General features: G+C 40.4%; 4 protein-coding genes across 5 annotated transcripts in view; 1 reads left to right on the top strand and 3 right to left on the bottom strand.

The window, feature by feature from the left end:
• The window catches only part of ppp2r5cb (protein phosphatase 2, regulatory subunit B', gamma b), a 28409-nt gene extending 26239 nt beyond the window's left edge, over window positions 1-2170 (bottom strand). For both annotated transcript variants that reach the window (XM_086263601.1, XM_086263602.1), the window contains exons 1-2: window positions 2051-2170; window positions 1477-1536 (exon numbers count right to left, since the gene is read on the bottom strand). In XM_086263601.1, the coding sequence (XP_086119727.1) occupies window positions 1477-1536; window positions 2051-2077 (87 nt within the window). In that variant the 5' untranslated portion in view covers window positions 2078-2170. The remainder of the gene's footprint in view (window positions 1-1476; window positions 1537-2050) is intronic.
• A 2308-nt stretch (window positions 2171-4478) lies between these two features.
• Window positions 4479-11616, bottom strand: hsp90aa1.2 (heat shock protein 90, alpha (cytosolic), class A member 1, tandem duplicate 2). Its single transcript, XM_086263599.1, has 11 exons — window positions 11449-11616; window positions 10254-10403; window positions 9722-10088; window positions 9498-9631; window positions 6817-7134; window positions 6516-6681; window positions 6212-6402; window positions 5848-5995; window positions 5469-5737; window positions 5044-5377; window positions 4479-4945 (listed from the first exon to the last, which is right to left on the bottom strand). Exons 2-11 carry the CDS (start codon window positions 10401-10403, stop codon window positions 4833-4835), a joined length of 2190 nt encoding a protein of 729 aa, XP_086119725.1. The 5' UTR covers window positions 11449-11616; the 3' UTR covers window positions 4479-4832.
• A 331-nt stretch (window positions 11617-11947) lies between these two features.
• On the bottom strand, window positions 11948-16404 carry hsp90aa1.1 (heat shock protein 90, alpha (cytosolic), class A member 1, tandem duplicate 1). Its single transcript, XM_086263600.1, has 11 exons — window positions 16196-16404; window positions 15229-15378; window positions 14744-15110; window positions 14522-14655; window positions 14098-14403; window positions 13846-14011; window positions 13530-13720; window positions 13266-13413; window positions 12904-13172; window positions 12455-12788; window positions 11948-12357 (listed from the first exon to the last, which is right to left on the bottom strand). The coding sequence occupies exons 2-11, from the start codon at window positions 15376-15378 to the stop codon at window positions 12248-12250; spliced, it is 2175 nt and encodes a 724-aa protein (XP_086119726.1). The 5' UTR covers window positions 16196-16404; the 3' UTR covers window positions 11948-12247.
• A 2122-nt stretch (window positions 16405-18526) lies between these two features.
• On the top strand, window positions 18527-26049 carry wdr20b (WD repeat domain 20b). Its single transcript, XM_086264101.1, has 4 exons — window positions 18527-18798; window positions 21323-21505; window positions 23629-25035; window positions 25467-26049. Exons 1-4 carry the CDS (start codon window positions 18550-18552, stop codon window positions 25521-25523), a joined length of 1896 nt encoding a protein of 631 aa, XP_086120227.1. The 5' UTR covers window positions 18527-18549; the 3' UTR covers window positions 25524-26049.
• The last annotated feature ends 513 nt before the right edge of the window (window positions 26050-26562 follow it).

Raw genomic sequence — 26562 nt, 5'->3', positions numbered from 1 at the left:
TGAAAGGATGAAAAGAAAAATATGTAAATGTTAAAATGAGTCAAGTGTACTCGGACAGACTTCAAAAGACCTTGCCACCTAAACTCAGTCCATCTGTGGTGACACCGGAATACAGCCTGGTTGAGAACATTGTAATCTGTGCAAGAGCAGGACTACCTTTTGCTTTCTAGGCAGCACAAACAGCTGCCAGCTCTCATTCCACACGCGACATAACTGCATTCAAATGCTTGCCTTCCTTTAAAAAAAATTAAAGCGCCTCTAGTTGTTTGAGTTCAGTCATTATCATCATCCCATTTTACTAGTTTTATTAGTACAGGGAGGTCAAATGTAAGGCCAGCAGACCAGAATGAGCATGGCAAAGACTCCAATCCTGCACACCAGACAGCTTTAGAAAATATGAAGGAGTTCATAGATTCCTATTGATTAATCACTCCCTACTCCCATTCATACTCCTACAAAGCCATTAAGTAAGAGATAAACAATTAAATGACAGAAAGTTCATGTTTTTCCAATATTACAGTAAGTCCACAGTTGTGATGGACTGAGATTTTCAAATTGAGATGGCCAACACAAGTAGTCCATACTCCCATATTTCACTATGGTGTTCATGTGACTCACATCCATCATTAGTTAGCTCGCTACAGCAAATTTGGTCACAAAGAAGAATTTTCCCCTGATGAGTTCAAAGAATCATGAGACCTAAAACAGAATAAGCTTTTCTTGTTCCACTCCACAGGAGGCTTCCTGTCCTTTTGCATGAGTACTTGCTGTCAAGTGAAAAATATACAATTTCTGCACAAGTATATAACATAGGCATCCTGGTTTGTGGAGGCCTTTGTGATGCATTTAAGTATTCTGAATCGGCACTTCAGGAGCAACATTATAAATTGTAATCTGCAAAACACTGAATTGATAACAAGACAATAAACTAGATATACACAATAAAACTTAAGCTTTATCGTGTCCCTCTTCATTTTTTTTAAATTGAAAAAATAAGTTCAGCATGTACGTTCATTTGTATTGCAACCACAATCACTAATACTGGAGACCACTATCATGCAGTAATAATCCAATTATAATGTAATACTCCTCTTGCAAAGCTGGTGTCACTAAATTCCATTTAATTTTAAATGACTTGGAGGTAATTACATCAAGTTGAAAAGGTTATCCCAACCCTTGCGGTCTCTGTTTGATCTGTGATGAGTCTAGGGTGTGTTGGTTTTTTTTAACTGCTTGTTTAGCTTTTAATATATCATTTACAAGTTTCTATTTCCTCTATCTAATCTAATGTTATATATCGCTCTGTGTTTAGGGTCTTTGGTAATGTATATGCTCATTCTATTTGAGTTGTTCTCTTGGGCAGGGGACTATCACAAACGAGATCTGACATCTCAAAAGTCCCAATTTGAGGGTTAAATACATTTTAAATAAAAATAAAGTTATGTGTTCTTAGAGTGGTTTTCCTTGTTAGCATACCTCATGTTCTGAATTCTCCTGTCCTCCACTCTTCCCCACTTTGCCAGACTTGGGAGACTCCTGCAAAAACATTTTCAATCAAAAGATTATAAACTTGATTTAATTAAATGAAGTTTATATTGGTTGACAACATCAGGTGAATGCAATTGGTGAATGCCGCCTTGCACAAATCCAAGCTAAATATAGCACGCCTGCCCACCCAGTCTCGCACTCCTGTTTAACCACACTGTAAAGTCTGCTGTTAGCTAGCTCACGTTACACGACCCGAGGTTTCAGCTTCTAAAAGTCCTTAAATTTACACCAAAATAACACACACGTGCAATGTAAGTATCACTTTAAGATAAGGGTACTCTATTTACATAACACTGCACAACGTGCCAAGTGCTAACATGACGGCAGGATAGGGCTAGCAGGTAATGATTGCAGGCTGGCTAACGTTTGTGTGATGGGACACTGCGCTGGTAGCAAAATGTCGTATTATACACCCGGCACGTTATCAATAAATTCAATGAAATGTAACTCGTGCAAAGTTTGTTCACTATGGACACGGCCTGCTAGCTTTTGTCTAACTCACCTTATCTTTTTTCGTTTTATTCGGCATTGTACAAGCGTAACCGCCCTTGCTCCCCTCACGGATACTCCACAACCAAAACCTTGACAACTCTCAGGACAGCACACTGCAAGGCGGTTCAGTCTGCCCTTACGCTGTGATTGGCTGTTTTCAGTCAGCTGACTCTGGCGCGTCACGCTAACGATGGCCAGTGTAAAGGCACCGAGAGCGCACCCTGCCGGTGACAGGACAGCAACACATAGCATTACAGGCTCCCGATACTTTGGATTACAGCCATCGACAGCATACTTCCTATGGTCATTCGATGGAAAATCAATCAGTGCCTCCCACATGACCCCCTCATAATGAGTTGGCAGTGTATATATATTTTTTTTTTATTACAGATACATGTTCAGGTACAGTTTTTATTTTACTTATTCCTTTTCATTCAATTTTTCGTCTAAAATCTTTGAGCATCCCAATCCTGGCACATACCATAGTTTCAGGAGCGAATCTGCTAAAAACTCGTCTCCATAGTTGTGTTTCCTTAATGTTTCTCCCAGTGTTTTTGGCTCTTGTTCTTCTAATGTGTTTGAATATGTAGAATTATCTTTAATAAGTGATTTTATCCAAACTGTGAAGCAATTTGTAACTAGGTTTAAAAAATCCTATATAAATAAAGTTGTTATTATTATAGTGGTAGTAGCAGTAGAAGTAGTAGTATTATATACTGCAGAATTTTGGGTAGACTCGGATGGTGAAAACAAATTATAACATTTTATACCAGGCTGAACCATCTTCGTTATGTGTCAAAATAATTTTCCTTTATAGTTATATTTTTGGCTAAATATATTCACGCACCTGTAAAACCAGTGGTAAATGGCCCGTATTTGTATAGCGCTTTATTTAGTCCCTACGGACCTCAAAGCGCTTTACACTACATTCAGTCGTTCATACACTGGTGTGTGGCAAGCTACACAGCTGCCCTGGGGCGCACTGACAGAGGTGAGGCTCCGCCACCTACCTTCTTCTTTCAGCTGGTTGAGACCCCTACTAGGCCGGAGCTTTCTAGAATATTTGAACAGCTTGGTAGAACCTTCTTTGAATGCACAACGACTGCCATCTACTGGTAGTTAACAGGAACCCACACGTGTAAAATGACTTGGACATATAGGATAAAAGCAGTGCGGAATGCATGAAAATATCTAAATCGATGTTTAAGCTTATGAGTTTAAGTCTAAGGAGCTTGGGAAAAAAAGCGTCTGGACTTCTTTAGGTTGCTTGAAGACGTTTCACTACTCATCCGAGAAGCTTCTTCAGTTATAGGGTAAAATGGTGGAGAGTCCAGACTCTTTTCTTCCCAAGCTCCTTAGACTACAATGACCTGGATGACTGAGAACCTTCACAGACTTATGAGTTAAACATGTGCCTTTCCACAAATAACAAAATGGGTAAGCCTTAATTTGATCATTTGTATCTTAGAAGAAGCTTAAAGATAGATAAGCAGAAAAGTAGAAGAGGAGACAAAAAAAGGAAGTTATTTTTGGATGAATCTGACTACAGCAATGATGTATTATATAAACCTTTCCTTCCTCTTTAGGAGTTTCTCTGTCCACTTTTACTTTTTCAACACAAACATCTATATCCTTGTAGCTTCAATCTGGCAAGAAATATCAGTACTGTGGAAAAGACTTCAGTGAGGTTACGTAAAAATGAACAAATTCCCAAATTATAGCCAAAAAAAGAAGCCTCGAGTTCTTTTGGCTTTTCCCCGTTTGTCTTTCTTTCAATTTGTTCCCAATAAAGGCATAATTATCAGACTTATCTGCTATTTCTTGACTTCCCCTCAAGCATTTTGCTTTTTATTGCACAAGATTTTTTGCTTTTTCCATGGAGAAACTAAAAAGGCAACTGGAGAGCAAACAATCTGCCCAAGGGCAATGCTTCATTCATATGAAGCAAAGAAAAAAAAGGGGTGGTTCTTCTCTTTCTTTCACTCTATGTTTAAGCAAGCATTGGTTTGGTAGCTTATGATTCATAAACAGTGTTGACTTCACTGGTTTTAAATGAAAACAGTATACTTCAAACATGGAAATTACAATGTCACATCATCACTTTATATTTATCAAGATATAAATTTCTGTCAAATGATGGATAAAGAATGTCTTTAAAAAATCCTGGTGAGAAAAAAAAAGGTTCTAAAATAATGTTTGTACTTCATTTGAGCTGAATTAAGAAACCTTTTTGACATAGCTTTCTACTTGTTGAGAACAAAGTCTAAAGCAGTTCTTCGACTACAAGTGAACACTAAGTTTCATTGATTTTCTCGATAGATAGATAGATAGACAGATAGACAGAGTGGACAGGTTAACCCACCTGTCCAATCTAAAAATGCAGCATACTATACATAAAACACGAGACTTGTGTTCACTCATCAGTAACAATGACCAAATAGCTTAACATGGTAAACCTTTATTAATGGTTTTTGCACCGTTTCAAATAACAGTATCGTGTTTTGTTATATTTACAATAAAGAACAAACTTTGGAATGTCAAATACAAAAAGAACAAATGCATCAATACAACTCAATACAAAAACAAAAATAACAATCTGAAAACTCTAAACATCTAAAGGAATGACTGAACTGCATGTGGTCAACGCAAGTGGAAATAAAGTTACGATGGTCATCAAAAGTGTTTAGGAACAGACATTCCAGGCTCATTTACAACATTTAACATTAATTTTTTTTTTTATAACATTAGTTTTGTTTTGTTTTTTTTAAATCTAAACAGAAAATGGAAGCCGATTAGTCCACCTCTTCCATCCTAGATGTGTCATCATCTTCCCCTTCAAGAGGGGGCATGTCCTCAGTGGGTGCAGAGGTGTTATCGTCAGATGTCACATCATCTTCATCAATACCTGGAAGGAAAATAGGAGCAGATCAGTCAGCAAAGCAGGGTTAACTCGTTTACTGGCAAACATACCACCAAAAGATACAAGATTTAACAGATACTCACCAAGACCTAGTTTGATCATTCTGTAGATGCGGTTGGAGTGGGTCTGTGGGTCATCCAGTGTGAATCCTGAGGAGAGCAGGGCGGTCTCGAAAAGAAGGATGACCAGATCTTTCACAGACTTGTCATTCTTATCGGCCTCTGCCTTCTGCCTCAAGGTCTCCATGATTGGGTGGTCAGGATTGATCTCAAGGTGCTTCTTTGCTGCCATGTATCCCATGGTGGAGTTATCCCTCAGCGCCTGAGCCTTCATGATCCTCTCCATGTTGGCCGTCCATCCATATGTGCTGGTGACAATGCAGCAAGGGGAAGAAACTAGGCGGTTGGAGACTGTGACCTGCAGAGGAAAACAAAAGCCACCGGTATCAATCAGTTGAACAAGAAAACAAATTCCGTTGTTATATTGTCATTTGGTTTCATCAGCTTACCTTTTCAACCTTCTTCTCCAAGATATCCTTCATGATTTTGCATAGGTTCTCAAACTGAGATTTCTTCTCCTCCTGCTTCTTCTTCTCCTCCTCATCCTCAGGCAGCTCCAGGCCTTCCTTGGTTACTGAAACCAAGTTCTTGCCCTCAAACTCCTTCAGCTGCTGGACACAGTACTCGTCGATGGGCTCAATCATGTAGATGACCTCCAGGCCAGCTTTGCGAAGACGCTCCACAAAGGCAGAGTTGGCAACCTGGTCTTTGGTCTCACCTGAAATGCAGGCATGATAATGTTGTTCATTCATGCCATATTGCCCACATGAGACAAGTTTTGTTTGCCGAACGCATGCTTTTGATTGGCAGTTTTAAAAGTGTCCTCACCAGTGATGTAGTAGATGTGTTTCTGGTTGTCCTTCATACGTGTGACATAGTCCTTCAGCGACACCATCTCATCTCCAGAGGCTGATGTGTAGTACCGCAGAAGCTCAGAAAGCTTCTTCCTGTTCTGGGAGTCCTCATGGATGCCAAGCTGTAATAAGGAAAACAGTCAACTGTTATCAACAGTGCAGATTTATTCAGCTGAATGTGCAAAAAAAAATTGCAGGCGCTACCACTGGCTGCATTCAATTGTTGTTAAGCTACTTTATAATATTCATACTGCTAGAGCTAAATTATTCAAGCAAAAGAATTAAAGACAAGATCTGGTAACCTTGCACCTCACTCAGTCAAGGCTGTGGATACTGACCTTGATGTTCTTGGAGAACTGCTCGTAGTACTTCTTGTAGTTGTCCTTGTCCTCAGCCAGTTCTGTGAAAAGCTCCAGGCACTTCTTGACCAGGTTCTTGCGGATGACCTTCAGGATCTTGCTCTGCTGCAGCATCTCTCTGGAGATGTTCAGTGGCAGGTCCTCAGAGTCCACCACACCCTTGATGAAATCTGATAGGAAGCAGAAAGGAAACTGTTAAAACTCTAAAGATTCCATTGTGTCATTTTCATTATGATAATTCTATTATTGTTAGGGAAATTGTAATCCACACTTTAATACTCACTGAGATACTCTGGGATGAGCTCCTCGCAGTTGTCCATGATGAAGACTCTGCGCACGTACAGCTTGATGTTGTTCTTCTTCTTCTTGTTCTCAAAGAGGTCGAAAGGAGCACGCCGAGGCACGAAGAGCAGGGCACGGAATTCAAGCTGACCCTCTACTGAGAAGTGCTGTTAGGCAAAAAAATAAAAATTAAAAATTAAAGTGATTATATATTGGACTACATTATATCAGACATAATTTTCCTCCTATAAAGTACTGCTACATTTTTAGGTATTTTTAAAATAACATCTCAAAAGCCCAACCTTAACAGCCAAGTGGTCCTCCCAGTCATTGGTGAGACTCTTGTAGAACTCTCCATATTCCTCATTCGTGATGTCATCTGGGTTTCGGGTCCACAGGGGTTTGGTCTTGTTCAATTCTTCCTGGTCAATGTACTTTTCCTTGATCTTCTTCTTCTTCTTCTTTTTGTCCGACTTGTCATGGTCATGTTCTTCATCTGATCCAACATCCTCAATCTCAGGTTTGTCCTCATCCTTCTCCTCATCTTTCTCCTTCTCCTCCTTCTCTTTCTCCTCCTCTGCCTCGTCGTCACTCACCTCCTTGTCCCTCTCTTTCTCCACCTGAAGGAAAATACATTTGGTCACACACTAAAGAATTTCCCTACACCTTAGCCTTAGGCATAGCTGGACAGGCCATCAGGCATACAGGGCATTTGCTTGGTGGGCCGATGGTGATTTTTCGTTTTTATGGGCCGATGATTTTTTTTTTTTTTTTTTTTTTTTTTTTTAATAACAGTATAAACAATGAAAGGTGATGGATTGGCCAGATGCTGGCAGATGTGTAAAAATAACTCAGTTGTTTGGTGGTGGCTATGGCGGAGCTGCCACAAGAGGCCAGGTGGATGAGGGAAAGGGGAGGCAGGAAGAGCAGAGACCCGAGGCGGCCGCCCGTCCGAGTGTCAGGTGAACTGAACTTCAGGTAAGAAGTTATGACCTGCAGTCTATCTGGATCAGATATAATCCAAGTTTAGGTGGAGTTTATTTTCGTTGTGCTGAGTTTTTACCGTCAGTTACAATAACTTGTACTGCGTACTAGCTAGCATGACGGAGTTTCTACAGCTGAGTGGGTGCTATGTTACTGATAGTGAACTTTATTCTATTCATAAGGTTAGTTAGTAGAGTTGCCAACCGTCCCCTGAAAAATGGAATTGTCCCGTATTCAGAGAAAATATCACGCGTTTCGTATTGAGCTGAAAAGGAACAGTTTGTCCCGGACTTCAGCTAGAATGGAAAAAGACACAAAGCTGGAGTTTTTCTGTCTTTACGCTGTCAGCTGTCTCTTCAGCTACCTTCACACTGCAGGTCTTAATGCTCAATTCCGATTTTTTGATCAAATCCGATTTTTTTTGTCTGCTCGTTCACACTACAAATAAAATGCGACAGCGAACGCGCTCTAGTGTGAACGTTCAAAGTGGCCCGCATGCGCAAAAGAAGATGTCACACACAACGCGCTCCGTTTAGACACAGAGCAAACAATATCGTTTGACTGATGGCCCTTAATATAAAGACTTCGGACTTCATGTTTCCCAATTTTTGCTTTAAGTTATTTTGTTATTTCCATAATAATGTAAATAACTTAATCATTATCCTTATTGCTGTTTTAGAGGAGCGGTGCTTCAAGGGATAGTTGCAGATTTCTGTCAGAATCTGAAGATTATGCAGTACAAATAAAATGTTCACGTTTCTCCAACGTTGTCTTCCCAGCAGTTTCACCAGATGGCCAGGAAGCGTTCGCGATGTCTTATCGGGCGCTTCTCCAGCACTGATAATTGGCGTCTGTCTTGTGTCAGTGACGTAAAAGACGGATTTAATGTGACTTGACCGTTCACACAGCAGTCGCTTTCTGAAACATCGGATGTGTATCGGATTCAGTACCACATATGAAAGTGACCCAGATCGGATTTGAAAATATCGGATTTGTGCCGTTCACACTGTCATACCATGATCGGATATGGGTCGCATAGGGTCAAAAAATAAAAAATAAAAAAATAAAAATATCGGATTTGATGCGCTTTCGCCTGCAGTGTGAACGTAGCCTTCTTCTCTCATTCAATCGTGAAACTGATCAATGATCAGCTGATCGGCTCTCTTGCTTGTTTATCGCCCACTTTGCGCCAGAAAGAGGAAACCAGCAGATGTCGCACTAAGCAACAGCAGCATGTTTAAGCTTGATCAGCTGTTGTTAGAATTTATTTAATATTAATTTCTAGTATCAGCTGATGTTTGCTGGAGTCACAGCTGTAAAAGCTGCTGGTCATTATGTCGGTTTGGTTATCTGGGGAGAGGGAAGCATGAAGTTGAAACCAGGAGATGTCCTTACTGAATCATCAGAGCTGAACAGGTGATGGAGAAACAGGTTTACCTTTTAGGTGACATGAATGAGTTGAAGTTATGAACTGTTTCTGAGAGACAAATAACACCAGGTTCCTTTTCTAAGTAGCTGACAGCTGGTAACTGTGCAGGGGCGGGTCTTGCAAAGCTTTGCCAGGGGCCCAGGTGGGGCATTAACAGGGAGAGGGGGGCACAAAGAAATACTTTTCTTTCTTATTCTCATTTAAAATATCTAGCTTTTATTAAATAATTATCTGAATCTTACAACCAAAGTTTTTATCTGATGTACAACGTATTGAAATCATACATATACCAACAAGACAGTGTACATCACTGTCACAACAGCGTTTGTTTTCATTCAAAGGCTTTATGGTTTTTCCTATAATACCTGGTGGGCCGGTCTGTAGTCAAAATGCCCGGGCCAATTTTTTGTCCCAATCCAGCCCTGGCCTTAGGGAGTCACTATTTTATAATATCAGTGTTTCCGAGATTAATTGAGCAACTTTCTCAGAAGTCTTAAGTGCAGAAGCTATCTGCAATAGTTACAAATTTAATTCTTCTATGGGATCATTAAATATGACTTAAGTACTTACAAATAGCGTAATAGGGTAGCCAATGAACTGTGAGTGCTTCTTAACAATCTCTTTGACCCTTCGCTCTTCAAGGTATTCTGTCTGGTCTTCTTTGAGGTGCAGGATCACTTTAGTTCCACGTCCCAGTGGTTCAGCTGTAGAGGAAGACTATAGGTCAGTATACTTTATAACCACTGGGTTAAATGATTAATAATTCACTTCAAATTCGGGGTTATATCACTTACAGTTGTCTACTTTAACTGTGAATGAGCCACCAGCAGATGATTCCCAGGCGTACTGCTCGTCATCGTTGTGCTTGGTAATGACTGTCACCTTCTCGGCTACCAGGTAGGCAGAGTAGAAACCCACACCGAACTGACCGATCATGGAAATGTCAGCTCCAGCCTGCAGAGCCTCCATGAACGCTTTGGTGCCGGACTTTGCAATTGTGCCCAAGTTGTTGATCAGGTCGGCTTTGGTCATGCCAATACCTGTGTCAACTAGGGTTAGAGTACGCTCCTCTTTGTTGGGAATGATCTCAATTTTGAGGTCTTTGCCAGTTTCCAGCTTGGAAGGATCTGTGAGACTCTCATAGCGGATTTTGTCCAGTGCCTGACAGAGCAAAACAAAATGTTAATTGTTTAAACAAATTCCAGAATTTATTCTGTATTGATAATAATATAATTAAATTTCTTAAGGGGAAAAAAGCATGTAATTTAATTAATTAATTATTTTAAATAATAAACACAGCAACACAGACTAATATTGAAAACCTACATCTGAGGAGTTGGAAATAAGTTCCCTAAGGAAGATCTCTTTGTTGGAATAGAAAGTGTTGATGATCAGGGACATAAGCTGAGCAATCTCAGCCTGGAATGCGAAGGTCTCTGCCTCCTCCTCCATTGGTTGGTCATGCATTTCAGGCATCTGAGTGAAGACGGAGAACAAATATTGTTTTTTAGAAAACACATTGACTAAAGTGACTGGAACACAATATAAAATACTATTTTTATGACACTAAATGTTTGCATCCCAGCAATGTACACTTGAAAAACACTGCCAATCCTTCTTATGTAAGATGTTGCAGTTACAGCTTATCCTTATTAAGTAGCCTCGATGTTACATTAAGGAATTAACAGCAGTCAAACGAAAGCAAATTCTCTGTAGATGTGTAGTATATAGTGACTTTCCCGGGTTTCTTTCTTGCTTACTTTCATAATTTTGTATTAAAAAGGTACAAGGACCTTTTTTTTCCCCTTCTTGGACTGTGAATTTAATCTCTGCTTGGTTATTGGCTAATCAGATTAACACGTGGCTTGAATTGCATATCCGTGTCAGCAGAAATGACTCCACCTGCTGGTTTCCCAGGTGAAGTGCAGGTTTCTAGAAGGTACGAGGAGGCAAGAAGAACTCTCTAGCAGTTTCCATAGGAATCAAAAGCTCCGCCTCTCATACAGCTGACGAGATTAAAGGAATGCACACTCTGTACCTACTGATTTTGCACTGAATTAAAACCTGGTACAAGGATAAGGTGGCCCAAAAATCTTGCAGAAATTTTAGCACAGGAAATTTGATTAAGGTTCAAACAGTTAAACCCCTGCTTAACATAACACCTTCCTCCCAAATGCATCACTAAAGCATCCTGCCATGTGGCTACTGTCCCGCAGGTTTGAATTCTGAAATGAGGCACAATAGGAATCAAATTCTTATTACCGTTTATGAAGCTGACATTAATATTCTCAGAGCAGATATTAATACTTTTTAAATCAGTTTTTAAAGACCAAGTGCTGTAACTAGACTTCACCCTTTCTTCACTTTAGCTTCACTTTTTATCCAGACATGACAAAAATGTCAGCTTTGTTTATAAATTAATGTCAAATAAGCTAACATTTAGTACTATTAAATCTGAATTTCAGGGAGTGTAATATTTTCGTATCCCAAATGTCTGTGGTAAGGCTGTTAATGTATTTACCTTGGTTTGCAGTGTGCCAAAACCTCCTGAGGAAGATGTGTAGAGATCCTTCCTTATTCACAGGTTCGTTGACTGCTAATGCTCCTACGGAAACTGGTGTAACGGTGCGGTTTTTATACCCTCTATGACCATTCGAGAAATCCTCCTGACACAAGCTTCCAGAACCGTCTGGAATCCTCCTGCTCGGTGGTGGCCACTCACTGGCCCGGTGGCCTGTCAATCATGGTGCGTGTACATGCCTCTCTGCCTTTCTTGGCAGAAGGAGGCGGGATTAAGGGAGGGGTCGCTGAGCCTAGAGAGCAGAAACTAAAATGAACCATGCTGTATTCACTGAAAACTCCAGAATACATGATAAATCAAACGATGTAATTGATAAATGTAAGCCAGCTGTATAATGCGCTTCTCTAATACAACTTTTCACCTTTCAGTATTATTGTTTGCAGGAAGCAAGAACAAGTGATAAAATAAAGTGCAGTAGATCAATAAAAAGTGACAGGTGTCATTTTTAAAATATATTTTATTACAAATTTGATTGCTTTTCATAAAAAATGTTACAAAAGAGATACAAGTCAAACCCCCAGTGACTCAATAATACTCTTAGTGATTGTCAGAAGTTTTACAAGTGGCTGATACAATATAAACTAAAGCCACTGTGGTCTGTATTACGTAATTCCATCAACTTTTTCTGACTAGCACATTGTTTACTAACAGAAATTCTGCTAAAAAATAATGTACATTTAAATTAGGAACATAAATTACAAAAATAAAAATGAAAGCCAGAAAAAGTCTAGTAAATAATTTAGTCAACTTCCTCCATTCTTGATGTGTCATCGTCGCCTTCCAAGACTGGCATATCTTCATCAGTGGGCTGAATTATGTCTTCAACTGCAGAATCATCATCATCAATTCCTGTGTATAGAAATACAGCCATTAAAAAACAAATTCCTCAATTAATGTATAATAACCTAACTACTACCTGAATGTTTAAAGGAAAAGATATACATACCAAGACCAAGTTTGATCATTCTGTAGATGCGGTTAGCATGTGTCTGTGGGTCTTCCAGTGTGAATCCTGAGGAGAGCAGAGCGGTCTCGAACAGGAGAATGACCAGGTCCTTCACAGCTTTGTCATTCTTGTCAGCCTCTGCCTTCTCCCTCAAGGTCTCAATGATTGGATGCGAGGGATTAATCTCAAGGTGCTTCTTTGCAGTCATGTAGCCCAAGGTGGAGTTGTCTCTCAGTGCCTGAGACTTCATGATCCTCTCCATGTTTGCCGTCCATCCATAGGTGCTGGTGACAATGCAGCAAGGGGAAGCAACCAAACGGTTCGAAACCACAACCTGTCAGGATAGAAATTCAGTATTTTTAGTATGTTTGAACACAGTCAAGCCAACTTCCCATCCCTAACAATGTTAACTAAAATAACTGTATCATTTTCTGAAGGAGAAAAATTACCTTTTCAATCTTCTTGTCAAGGATGTCCTTCATGATCTTGCAGAGGTCCTCAAACTTAGTCTTGAGCTCTTCCTGCTTCTTCTTCTCCTCCTCATCCTCAGGCAGCTCCAGGCCTTCCTTGGTTACTGAAACCAAGTTCTTGCCATCATACTCCTTCAGCTGCTGGACACAGTACTCATCGATTGGCTCAATCATGTAGATGACCTCCAGGCCAGCTTTGCGAAGACGCTCCACAAAGGCAGAGTTGGCAACCTGGTCTTTGGTCTCACCTGTTAAAGTTATTTCAATATGGTGTTTAATGAACTTAAACTACTGGGGAATACTTGAAAACAAAGGAAAATAAACCATACTGAATAACTTACCAGTGATGTAGTAGATGTGCTTCTGGTTATCCTTCATACGAGAGACATAGTCCTTGAGGGAAACCATTTCATCTCCAGAGGCTGAGGTGTAGTAGCGGAGCAGCTCAGACAGTTTCTTCCTGTTCTGGGAGTCTTCATGGATTCCAAGCTAAACATAAAAAAACAGCGTGTCATTTCGTGGTATTAAAATCCATGCAAGATGATTGGTATCAGACATTTTTTCTGAAGTTTTAGAGTTGAAGAAATTCAGATGGATGAACCTACCTTGATGTTCTTGGAGAACTGCTCATAGAACTTCTTGTAGTTGTCCTTGTCCTCAGCCAGTTCTGAGAAAAGCTCCATGCACTTCTTGACCAGGTTCTTGCGGATGACCTTCAGGATCTTGCTCTGCTGCAGCATCTCTCTGGAGATGTTCAGTGGCAGGTCCTCAGAGTCCACCACACCCTTGATGAAATCTGAGTAGGGAAAATAAACTGGTCAGCTTCCCAAAGCCAGGAGTTGAGTTCCAAAAACAATTACTAATAACTATGAATTTTGAGAGAATGCGTCAAGATTTATGCGTTACTTCATTGTTACTTACTGAGGTATTCTGGGATCAGTTCTTCACAGTTGTCCATGATGAAGACCCTGCGCACATAAAGCTTGATGTTGTTTCTCTTTCTCTTGTTTTCAAAGAGGTCAAATGCAGCTCTTCTGGGTACAAAGAGCAAGGCGCGGAACTCCAGCTGGCCTTCCACTGAGAAATGCTGCGGGGGTAGATATGTATTAATTAGCATAACATTATTGCAACTGGTGTTGGTAAATATGATCATCACAAGAAGATTTAGCTTACCTTCACAGCCAGGTGGTCCTCCCAGTCATTGGTAAGACTCTTGTAGAACTCGCCATACTCTTCATTGGTGATGTCATCAGGGTTACGGGTCCAGATAGGCTTGGTCTTGTTGAGCTCCTGGGCATCAATGTACTTCTCCTTGACCTTCTTCTTCCTCTTGTTCTTGCCATCCTTTGTATCTTCATCCTCATCAGAGCCAACGTCCTCAATCTTAGGTTTGTCCTTGTCCTCAGCAGCCTCCTTCTCAACCTCCTCTTCCTTTTCTCCCTCCTCCAGGTCTACTTCCTTCTCTCTTGTCTTCTCCACCTTAAATATGCAAAGGCATATTTACATTTTGCTTTGCCATGCCATTATCACAGTCAATGTGTGGTTATTATCAAGTATTGATTGAATAATTGTTCTTACTGTGTAATTAAAAACTTACAAAAAGTGTGATGGGATAGCCAATGAACTGTGAGTGCTTCTTCACAACTTCTTTGACGCGTTTCTCCTCGCAGTACTCTGTCTGGTCTTCCTTGAGGTGAAGGATCACTTTTGTGCCTCTGCCAATTGGCTCTCCTAAAATCAACAACAAAATTAGAACCGTGGCAGACAGGGTTAAAATGACTGATTCAATTGTTCTGTAAATGAGGGGACTAAGACATACCTGTATCAGGCCTGACTGTGAATGAGCCTCCAGCTGCAGACTCCCACACATACTGCTCGTCATCGTTGTGCTTGGTAATGACTGTCACCTTCTCAGCTACCAGGTAGGCAGAGTAAAAACCCACACCAAACTGACCGATCATGGAGATATCAGCCCCAGCTTGCAGAGCCTCCATGAAAGCCTTGGTGCCGGACTTTGCGATTGTGCCCAGGTTGTTGATCAGGTCAGCTTTGGTCATGCCGATACCTGTGTCAAGGAGGGTCAGGGTGCGAGCATGCAGATCAGGCCTGATTTCAATCTTCAGGTCCTTGCAGGACTCAAGTTTGGTGGGATCCGTCAAGCTTTCATATCTGATTTTATCCAAGGCCTGCCGAGAATAGATAACTCAATTAAAATACTTTTTTTTGGCAAAAAATATAAGGGCTTGTTTTACATTAAAAAAAAAAAAAAGGAAAACATGATGCGGAAGTGTTTATTTCCCTTACATCTGAGGAGTTGGAGATGAGCTCCCTAAGGAAGATCTCTTTATTTGAGTAGAAAGTGTTGATAATAAGGGACATCAGCTGAGCAATTTCAGCCTGGAAGGCAAAGGTCTCCACCTCCTCCTCCATAATGTGTGCAGAGCTCTCAGGCATCTAAAGGGGGAGAACATATTGGGTAACATTTTTCAGAAAAACAAAATTGAAATTGTACCTCTATATTTTTTGTGTTTTCAAATAATTATATTTTCACCTGTAGTTTAAATTTATTTACTCTGAACTTCTTCGGTTACGTTTTTCTCAGGCAGCCACATGGCCTGCTGATACGCACATGTTCCTTCTGTCAATCAGAGAACTGGCATTTTTGGGGGGGAGGAGGGGGGGGGGGGGCTAATGCTACTGCATATATTTTTTAGGCCTTCTAAGAACATTTCATAGATTAAACAAAAGCTTTAATCCAGAATCAATAATTCCTTTACAGTTTACTAAGCTAAGATGCAAATGTGCTGCATCAGCTGTTAGAATAGATTCTGAGAAGCCATTGGTCCCATACTTGGGTCACCTTGCTTGCCATGTGCTTCATGCCTGTAACAGTCCTACTTAGACACTGATAGAAAAGCACATACACTATACCATTCTGATTGTAACCGATAGTAAAGGTTAAAGTTAATTACATTATATCACAAAAGCACCCAATATACTGTAAAAAGAAAAAGTTGTTTTAAATTTTCTAATTCTTACCTTGAATTCTAATTCATACCTTGAATATAATCTTTATTTTTTGTTACTTTGTATAGTTAAATCAATCACTGAGCTTGATTTCTCTTCTTCAAGAGCTTCAAGTGTGTGCTTGGCTGCTGCTCCTGTGAGCAGTAAGTGTCTTGTGAATTAAATCACTCACTTTACATAAAACCGTGCAAGCACCCAGTATACTCTAAAATTGAAATGATTGTTGCATTGATTCCATTCTTACCTTAGATTTAATCTTTGTCTTCTGTCACCTTTAGTAGACAAATGTATCACTGAGCTTGATTTCTCTTCTTGGAGAACTTCAAGTGTGTGCTTCTCTGCTGCTCCTGTGGGCAGTAAGTCTCTCTTGGTTGTGTTCTAGTGAGCGTCTTCTGACTCTATGCAGACCACACGACATGACAACGTGTTTTTATACTTACGGGATGGTTTCTCGAAGCTCCCATTCAGAAGCTTCCAGATTGTATGTTCACTACAGTCAGGGGGGTGCTGAGGAATGGTCTGGAAGGGGGTTGCGATTGGGACATTGGCGCTCTAAAGTTGGTGTGCCCTTATAGGGTTGCAGAGTCACAAGGAGTGCCTGTCAGTCACAATGAGAGCTTCGCTGATAGCTTGTATAGCTGTTAGACAGCATAACCCAGCACCACAGCTGTGCATTGCCTTTGCCATCAGCAGCTGCCATGGTGCCCCACTGCACCCACATATGCTCATATTTAAAGCCATTTGGGATGCTGTTTGCAACTTGCTGTCCATTCACAGTTTAGATTAGGCATGTTAAATTCATTTCATTGTGGGACACATACAGCCCACTTTGATCTTCAGTGGGCTGGACCAGAGAAAGACATTTACCTAAACATTTAATCCCTGAGATGTCTTTAATGCAATTTTAACAGTGTGTCTCAATTTTTCCACATCACAAACACATTTAAAATGGACTTCTTGTAAAAGAAAAGAAAAGAAAAGAAAAGAAAACTAATAAAAGAAAAAACAAAAAAAACAAAAAAAAAAAACCAAAACAAATTTATATAGTATATCACAGAAACAGGAACTTTTCTGCAATTTAATTGTTTATCTATTACTTAACTACTTTCGTATAATATGAATGGCTATGGGGGAGATTTTTATCAATAGGAAAAGTTGTAAAAACTAATGAAAATACAGTCAAAAGTTCAAAATCTGTGTACTCATTCACATTTCACAATCAGAGTGGTGTCTTTACTGGGCTGGGCCTGGTTTAGCGCATACCTTCATACACTTCTGTATTTGTTCTGGGCTATTAATAAATTTATTGATTAATACATTCACCAAACAGAAATTCTGGAGGGAAACCCATATGCTGCCTTATTTACACATCTATATATGCATATTGTCAGAGTTTAGATTACCTTTTCTTTATTTGCATAATGCATATTGCAGACCAACTTACTAGGAATGTCTAGAACTTTCCATTTAATTTCCTGATTTTCATTTGTGGATTGCAAACAGAATATGCCATCCAAAGTATTTGGTGATAGAGAGAGACTTCTAGTGAAGCAAACTGAATTTTGACTATGCTCTGTGGCCATTGGCCAAACTTAAATTCTCGCAGAAATCATAAGCTTCCCTATAACACATTAATATGTGTATGCAAAGACACAGTGTGTTGATGAGAGCTTGTGATGGTTTAGCAAGAGGTTGCAAAAACCCATTCATCCCATAACACTTGGAATAGGCTGCACTTACATGTAAAAAATAATTAAAGTCAGACTTGTGTAAGACAGACGACTAGAATACTCTGGTCCGATCTGAGCGGTAATGGCTTTACTTACCAGAGGAGGGCAGTGTATCGCACTTTCTAGGGATCAGTTACATAATCTAAATGTTTCCAGCTGGTAGCAGACGTTACTAGAAGCTGAATACTCATGTACCTCAGTGTAAACTGATGAAAGAGAGAAGCCAAATTTCTCGGTGTTCCACTATTCTGTTTGAGTAAGACAGTGAGTCAGTCCTTTTTTTAATGAAATGGAAGAATGAGAATAATAGCAATGTTTCTGGAACTTAGTGCCAGAAGGTAGTTTTTACATCCTGGGATGGTTCTTACTTTGGTGCTTTGATTACAGAAGTGACCATGAGTTTCAGTCTTGGTTTTCTGTTTCAGAACTTTCTGTCTTTGCCTTGACTATGGAAGATTTTATTGCACAGAGAGATTTTCCCCCTTTGTTTTTATTTACTAATAATATTTATTTTTGTTTACTCTGTTTATACTCAATTGAAAGCTTTTTCACCATAGGTTTTCTTATTATTACATAGAATTTTTATTTGTATTCATTCAAAATAAATATAATTTATTTATTGCTTTGGTGGTCCATAAAAGTTGTAAAAAAACATTGATTTTAGCAATAAAAAATATTAAATAACAGCGAGTTATTTTAAGTCGATGTGTTTATTGTTTAAATTAATCGCGTTTTACACGCGCATACACTTCTGTTTTTCTGCTGGACTCTATAATTCACTGTACGCATGGCTGCGACCGCAACGGTTCAACGCATGCGCTCTCGCTGACATCCGGGGCCAGGACAAGGATGAACGGCGATTTCCAAGATGGCGGCGGAGGGAGGAGGGAAGGAGATGAACGAAATTAAAACTCAGTTCACCACACGAGAAGGTGTCTACAAACTCCTCACTCACTCTGAATACAGCCGCCCGAACAGGGTGCCTTTCAACTCGCAGGGCTCCAATCCCGTCAAGGTCTCCTTCGTCAATGTAAACGACCAGTCCGGCAACGGCGACAGGATCTGTTTCAATGTGGGCCGGGAACTCTACTTTTATATCTACAAAGGCGTGAGAAAGGTAAACAGTACTGAGCGAGGAGGCAAAGTAACCGCTGTTCGGGAGCAGTCCGTTAATTTGACATATTTAAATGCGTTGCAAACCAGCTGTCAGCTCTCTCGGCTTCTGTTATTTAAGTGCGCAGATTATCAAGAGAAGGCCATGTAGCAAACCGAGCTAAGTTAGAGACTGATTAGCATTCTTAGCTAACATCGCCACAGTTGTTTTTGTTGTTGTTGTTGCTTCGATTAGATTTGTGCGCCCTCCAAGGTTCACTAGTTAATTCGGCGAAAAGCTGTGACATGAAATTACCCAGTGAACTGTGCTATACGAGAAAAGGCTTCTGTTCTGTCATGTCATGTGGTGTTTGTTTATCCTCGTTTCTTTACGTGGAAAGTGCACCTCTACACTGTCGGTGGCAATACAGACAGGAAACAACTTTGTTGTTCCTGTTAAAGAAGCCACTGACTGCATGTAAGCTTTAGACTTTGTAAGCTGTGGGCATGGAAGTGAACAGTGTTGTTTTTCATGGTGTAATGATGTGTGCACGCTACTGTCAGGACTGGGTTGTGATGCAATGTGATCCACTGTTTAGGTTGCGTGCAGTGGTGATGTCATTGCAGCAAGACACGTTTAAGCAGAGATGGTGACTGTGACAGCGGTGATCATGCTGGTCATGTGCTTGACCCGTAAGCTGGGTGTAGCGGCCAAGCATCCTAATAAGGACTCACACTTGTGTTCGTGTTTTGGTTTTCCACGAAAACTCTAACATTGCATATTAACGTTAATGTTAGAGCTGTTCTTCTGTCGTCTTTAACAAAAGTAAAGTGCAAAGAGGAACACTTATTTTGGATAATTCTAAGTTAATATGGTGTACTACCCTGCAAAGGGCAACCTTTAGGTTTGAAAAGTTATGAAGTCTGTTATTTGACAGCAAGTTAAGCTACAGAATTGTGTGGTTCGATTTTACATTTTTTGAACCCTGAGGCTAGTGTTTGACGTTTCCTTATGATTAAAAAAATCTTCAAATTGACTGAGCAACCGTAAAACTGCAATGTCAAAACATTTAACAACACTGCTGTCTATGGAAAAGAGATCCTAGAGAAAATTTTCGAATAGTGATAAAAATGCTGATACTTTTGCTACTTAATCAAAACTGCAGGGAGTAAATATTAGCCATTATAACTGTTTGCCAGTAAACAGCAATGTTAACCTGTTGATACAACAAAATTGAACCAGAGTAAATGCTGCATTAGCTTTAGGGACAGCATTTGTATTCAGGTTCATTTTCCTGATGTAGGGACGTCTCGGGTGGTTTTTAACATCAGCAATTCTCAAAACTTCCTCATCAAGTTTTGGAATCCCAGAGCACGGACTGAACTAGTGCAGCCACACACACACACACACACACAAAACCCCGTTCAGCTATCTTAGTGAGGACCTTCATTGACATAATGGTTTCCCTAGCCATTTATCCTAACCCCAACCATTAAAAATGACGCCTAACTCTAACCCTTACCCTAAACCTAACCATAGCCTAATTGTAACCCTGACACTAAAACCACATTTTGAGCCTCAAAAAGGCCTTCAAACTTGTGAGGACCAGTGTGTGTGTCCTTACAAGTGACTGTTGGTTCTCACAAGTATAGTAGAATGCAGATTTCGGTCCTCACAAAGATAGCTAACATAGATGGATAACACACACATTACAAGGTGAAGGCCTGACTATCTCAATTATTTTGGGGTTAAATGTCTTGTTCAAAGACCCAGTGATGTGCATGAAGAAGGAGCTAATGGTCAAACCACTAATCTTACAATCAATGGGATTGCCACTTAACATCTCAAAGTTTTTCAGCCATATACAGGACAGTGGGTAAAAGAAATTGAAGCACAGCAACACATTTTGCACAGTTTCAGATTAGTGACAGATAGATCAAAATCACCATTTTGTCTGTTGACAAAAGTGAGTAAAACATTTGTCACCTGAAACCCTAACCAGGGTATGTCAGGATGACAAGTCACAGTGAGTTGTTGTACATAAAGTTTATTGTTCAAGGATTAGACAGATCCACTGCAAACAGTTGGGATCAAGCAAGTTTTGTTTGAGGTATTTATTTCTCTTTAAACTTAATATTAGCAGCTGAACATCCCTGGTAATATGTCTTCTGTGTCTAACCCAGGTGGAATATGAAGCATCCTTGTATAAATGATTTATGACAGTCTAGCCACAGCATCATCGTAGCACTTGTATTGTCAGGCAGCCATAGATGCTTATTTTATCTCATTTTATTTTGAGCTGCCTTTTTGACAACACTGATACCTTTAGAAGCGTTGCAACTCCTAACCTTTCTCTCTGACTTGTTTTATGCCCCAAAATAGACCTGAAGAAAGCGATAGACATGAAGCTATCACAAATGTTAGATTTGCATTAGTCAGGCTTTGTTGCTCTTTCTTTCTATTTCGGAATAATGACTTTCTACATGTAACAACATATCACAGTTTCTTTAATTTATTTTTAGTCATGTCAATGTGTTTGTAATTGCAGGCTGCTGATCTTAGTAAGCCCATAGACAAGAGGATATACAAAGGAACGCAGCCTACGTGCCATGACTTCAACCCCCTCACAGCTACAGCAGAGAGTGTCTCTCTGCTGGTGGGCTTCTCAGCTGGCCAGGTGCAGCTCATAGACCCAATAAAGAAGGAAACCAGCAAACTCTTCAATGAGGAGGTGGGTAGCAGTTATCATTGTTTTGAAGACAACTTGCCTCTCTTGAGCCTTGTACTATGAAGAAGGATTTGAGGCTTAGTAATGTAACTTCGGGTTTAACCCTGGATTTTCAGTGTTCCAAATGTGGTCCACTACTTACCAGGGTACATCGCCAACATAATTTGTACCGTAGACCTAATCTGCTCTACAGGTTATGTTTGACGTAAGAGATAAACAGGTATGTTCAGTTTTCTGGAATGAAGCATCACCATTCCTGGATGATCCTTGTGATCCAAGTGTGTAGATAGTTAAAGGTTGTTAAAAAAAAAAGAAAATCTAAAATCTTTGTTTTTCTCTGGTGAGCATTAGTAATAAATATAAATTCTTCCTTTTGTCCAAGCTATCTGTAAGTCATTTTAAAACTTTTATTGTACTTTGAATAGACTAAACTTTATTAATATTGCTTTTTCAGTCTAGCTGGCCAAAGAAGATGAAGCTCACACATAATCAAGCAGCATCATGAATGCTTCGAAACAAAGGAACTTTATTTTTGGTTTATGAAGAGTTTCCCCTCTCATCGAAGAGGTTTCGTAAAATTCTAAAACAACTCATGGAGAATCTCAATGACTTAATCCCTAGTGGGGGTTGTCCTGAGGTCTTGTGAGCCATTGTTAATTATGTGAGTTGTCACATGAGCCAAGGTGTGAAACAAGGCTTTGGTCATTATTGTAATCAGGGCCAAGGTGGGAATCCTCTATGAGTCTTTGCCTCACTTTATCATAATATGAGGTATTTGGTGTTGTCCTGTCCTTTTCCTGTTGAGGTGGCTCTGTTATGTTGTGTAATGCATTTGTGGAGTGAGTGTTTGGTTCCTCCCATGTAAAAATCTGAACACTGCTTACTGAATTACACTGTGTTGTTTAGCTTATGTTAGAGTATTTTAGCCTTGGAATGTGCCAGTTTTTGTCTTGAGGGTTTTCCATGGTGAAACGTGTACTAGGATGTTAATGGTTGGAGAACATTTTTTGGAACTTATCTAAAAAAACTTGCCACATACTGGACAACAGTGTATTTCCCTTTGTTGTTCTCTATCCCTGGTGGATGTCTGAGGTTTGTTCTGGTGCATTTATTCTCATATTAATAAGGTGTCTCCAAAAGTTGATTCTGTTCATCTGGACGTAGCGTTTTCAGTGGGAGAAACGCTTCATCACTGATTAAAGTAGCTTCTTCAGTCTCAGCTGACTGCAGGTTTCCCCAATCTTATAAACAGTACATTTGCATAATGACTGAAACGACCTCCCAGCCCATTGTTCCTTCAGTGGGCTGGTTTCAGTCATTATGCAGGCTTCTGCTTTATAGGTTTTCTATTGTGACACAGGTGTCATCTGCCCATCTGATCTCTGAAGGCGATCAGACAGTGTTACTTTTCACTTCCTCTATGCAAAAATTGGTTACACTGGGGAAGCCATGGCGCATATTTAGTCTGTAGCAACCTTCATATTTGAATTATATGGTGGCTCATTTTCACAAACCACAAAAGATACCAGTTGCCTTCTTCTCAAGCAGTCCAGACTCCCATGACCTGGACATTCTCTGACTGAGATAACTACATAGACATATTTAGATGACTCTTTTTTTTTTTTTTATTGTACTTTTGTCTCAAACACACAAACTCTCTGGTGTAATAGCTTTAGCCCTGATGCGCATGTGTGTGCGAGTGTGTGTTCATGCACGTGTTAGTTTAATTTTTAAGCCTCTATTATGTCTTTAAAATCTATTTTTATAATACCATAGTGTATATCACTCTGCTTCCCTTAGTCTTACCCCATTTCTGATTGGTCATATTCTTTCATATGAACATCCTCATAGCTAGATCGAGAAACCTGACTTAGCATGTTGTTAATCACCTTTGTGTGACCCCTTAGCTTGACTGCTGATTTTGGGGTAAGTGGTGACAAATAGAAAAAAGGTGTCATGGATATGATGAACTTTCCTTGTACAGGCTCCCAATAATATGTTTATCAGAATCAGAATACTTTATTAATCCTTAAAGAAATTGTGTTTATGTTTGATCTAGTCCACTAGCTGACCTGTCTCCTTGTTTTTTGCTTTGTTTTTCCTTTTTTCTATTCTTCTCTTTCCAGAGACTTATCGACAAGTCGAGAGTAACATGTGTGCGATGGGTTCCTGGTTCAGAGAGCCTGTTTCTTGTGGCTCACTCCAGTGGCAGCATGTACTTGTACAATGTGGAAAACACCTGTGGCACCACAGCACCTCACTACCAGCTCCTTAAGCAGGGTGAAAATTATGCTGTGCATACCTGCAAGAGCAAATCGGCTCGTAACCCTTTACTGCGGTGGACAGTGGGCGAAGGGGCGCTCAATGAGTTTGCTTTCTCCCCAGATGGAAAGTTTCTAGCTTGTGCGAGCCAGGATGGCTTCCTGCGGGTTTTTGGCTTTGATGCCGCAGAGCTACACGGAACTATGAAGAGCTACTTCGGTGGCTTACTGTGCGTGTGCTGGAGCCCCGATGGACGGTATATTGTGGCAGGAGGGGAGGACGACCTGGTGACGGTTTGGTCATTTTTGGACTGTAGAGTCATTGCACGAGGGCATGGCCACAAGTCATGGGTGAGCGTGGTGGCGTTTGACCACTGTACCACCAGTGTTGAGGATGGCGACTTGCCTGCGGAGTTTAGTGGCAGCGACGAGGACTTTCACGAGCAGAATCACTTCAGTGCAGGCAGAGACAGAGCAAACAGTTCTCATTCTCGGCTTTCTAAGAGAAACTCTACGGACAGTAGACCGGTTAGTGTGACCTACAGATTTGGCTCAGTGGGACAGGACACCCAGCTGTGCCTGTGGGATCTCACAGAGGACATTCTCTTCCCTCACCTCCCTTTGTCCCGCACTCGAACACACACTAATGTTATGAGTGCCACAAGCCCTCCAGCAACAGGACAACCTCCTTCTACTCTGTCCACGACCACCAGTTCCGGTGGCACCAACAGTAAAGACAATTTGAGCAATAGTAGCACTAGCGGCAACCCAACTAACTCCCTCCCCGGCACCTTGCCTCGGTCCAATAGCTTGCCTCACTCCTCAAATCCAGCGGGGGGCAGCACCCCCAACAGTAACACAGGCAGCAGCAACAGCAGCAGCAGCACCACCGCCACAACCAAGGCCAACAGCATCATTGACAGCGCTTTCATCGCCACCAGCGTCAGCAAGTTTGCAACACTGTCGTTACACGACTCACGGAAGGAGCGCCACGAGAAGGACCACAAGAGAAACCACAGCATGGGTCACATCAGCAGCAAGAGCAGCGACAAGCTAAACCAGCTCAGCTCGTCAAAGATGGCGAAAGCTGACGCTGCTAAGACTTTAGGCACTACTCTGTGCCCACGCATGGAGGAGGTGCCGCTCCTGGAACCGCTGGTGTGCAAAAAGATAGCTCACGAAAGACTCACTGTGTTAATCTTCCTGGAGGACTGTCTGGTAACAGCCTGTCAGGAGGGTTTCGTTTGCACCTGGGCTAGGCCTGGGAAAGTGGTGAGTGACGGGCCTCATGAGAATACTCTCTTGTGACACTTTAAAGTTATGTTTTGTTGTTGTTGTTGTTTTGTTTTTGAGTAATTCTTGCATTCAGGAGCAGTTGGGTTTGGGTTTGTTTGGGTTTGAGTTCACACCTCATATATATCTATATCTATCTATCTATCGCTCTATATATATATATATATATATATATATATATATATATATATATATATATATATATATATATATATATATATATATATATATATATATATATATATATATATATATATAATAAACCTGCATCATTTTTGATTATAAATAGGACAGTTTGTTTAAAAAAAAAAAAAAGAGAGAGCAAACCTCACGGCCTCACTGTTCTACCTCTCGTGTTACATTTGAGTAAAAACCTTTATTATCAATGTGTGTTATCTGTCTCTCCACAGGGATTGCTATCATCTCAAAACAACCCAGCCAATTCCCCCAGTGGAACAGTAGTATAGTCGATGCTGGTGCTGCTAATAACAGCTCCACGCAACAGAGACGTGGGGACGACCACGACCGAGGCCCTGCAGCGCTTCTTCACACACAGTCACACATCACATGACCTCGAGTGTTTCCTTTCATTCTCATCACTACAAGCACCCAGATGCTCTCTTTGTGTTACTGTTCATGTTAAGAATTTTGGCCAAGGCCAGAGTTAGAAACTTGACCCCCTTTGTTTTGTGTGTGTGTGTGTGTGTGCGCGTGCGCCTGTGTGGGGGAGGTGGAGTGGGTTTAAAGTTTGCTATTGGAAGTTAGATGGCAAGTTTTAAATCATCCAGGAGGCTTATGGGAAGGTTTGACTGGCTTCATTATTGCATCTATGCTCATATCAGAACGTGTCTAGTCTAACAATAACAAACTAATCCCCCAATCTCTTGTGCCTGTAAATCTTCAAAGACTAGATACGGTGTAAGCATTTGTGATGATGCCTCAACCTGACCTTTTTGTGTGGGTTTAATTAAATCCCTTTTTTTTTAAAAAAAAGAAAGAGATAAAATAAATGTAATATATTCACAGATAAAGGGAATAAGATGAGGAACTGTTTTGGAGCGACAGCAGCATATCCCCAAAGCGAAGTCTCTTATTTTTCACCTCCTGGGTGATTCCTTGTGCAGTCACGGTTGTCAAACACCTGCCCAAGAGAGACTGCCTTTTACTTCCTTTTGAAACGTTTTTAAGTCCGAGTTGTCAAACTCAGGAGTTTATTTGCACAGTTTTGTTTTTCTTTCATTCTTTTTCTTCCCTTGTATATTTTGAACTCATGAGGGTGGAACAAGTTTTTCAAAACGCTTTGAAAGCACTTGGGGAAACGGCTTGTTATCGTTCTGTCTCAACGCTGGATGCTGCAATCATAGTTTTTTATATAAAAAAAAATTGTTTGCACTTAATAGTTAGAGGAGTATGGCTTTACATTTTGGAGTGTGTAAGGACTCCTTGACAAGGTTGTTATATAAATAGAATTTAAAAAAACAAACTTTGTATCTATTGAGCATTTAT

This window comes from Aulonocara sp. 'chitande type north' Nkhata Bay, linkage group LG15, assembly GCF_057382095.1.
Source record: "Aulonocara sp. 'chitande type north' Nkhata Bay isolate Kocher_YH1m ecotype deep benthic linkage group LG15, A_spYH_male_GT1.1, whole genome shotgun sequence".
NCBI lineage: Eukaryota > Metazoa > Chordata > Actinopteri > Cichliformes > Cichlidae > Aulonocara > Aulonocara sp. 'chitande type north' Nkhata Bay.
Note: the sequence above shows the minus strand (reverse complement) of the source record. Positions and strands in the feature narration are given on the sequence as shown.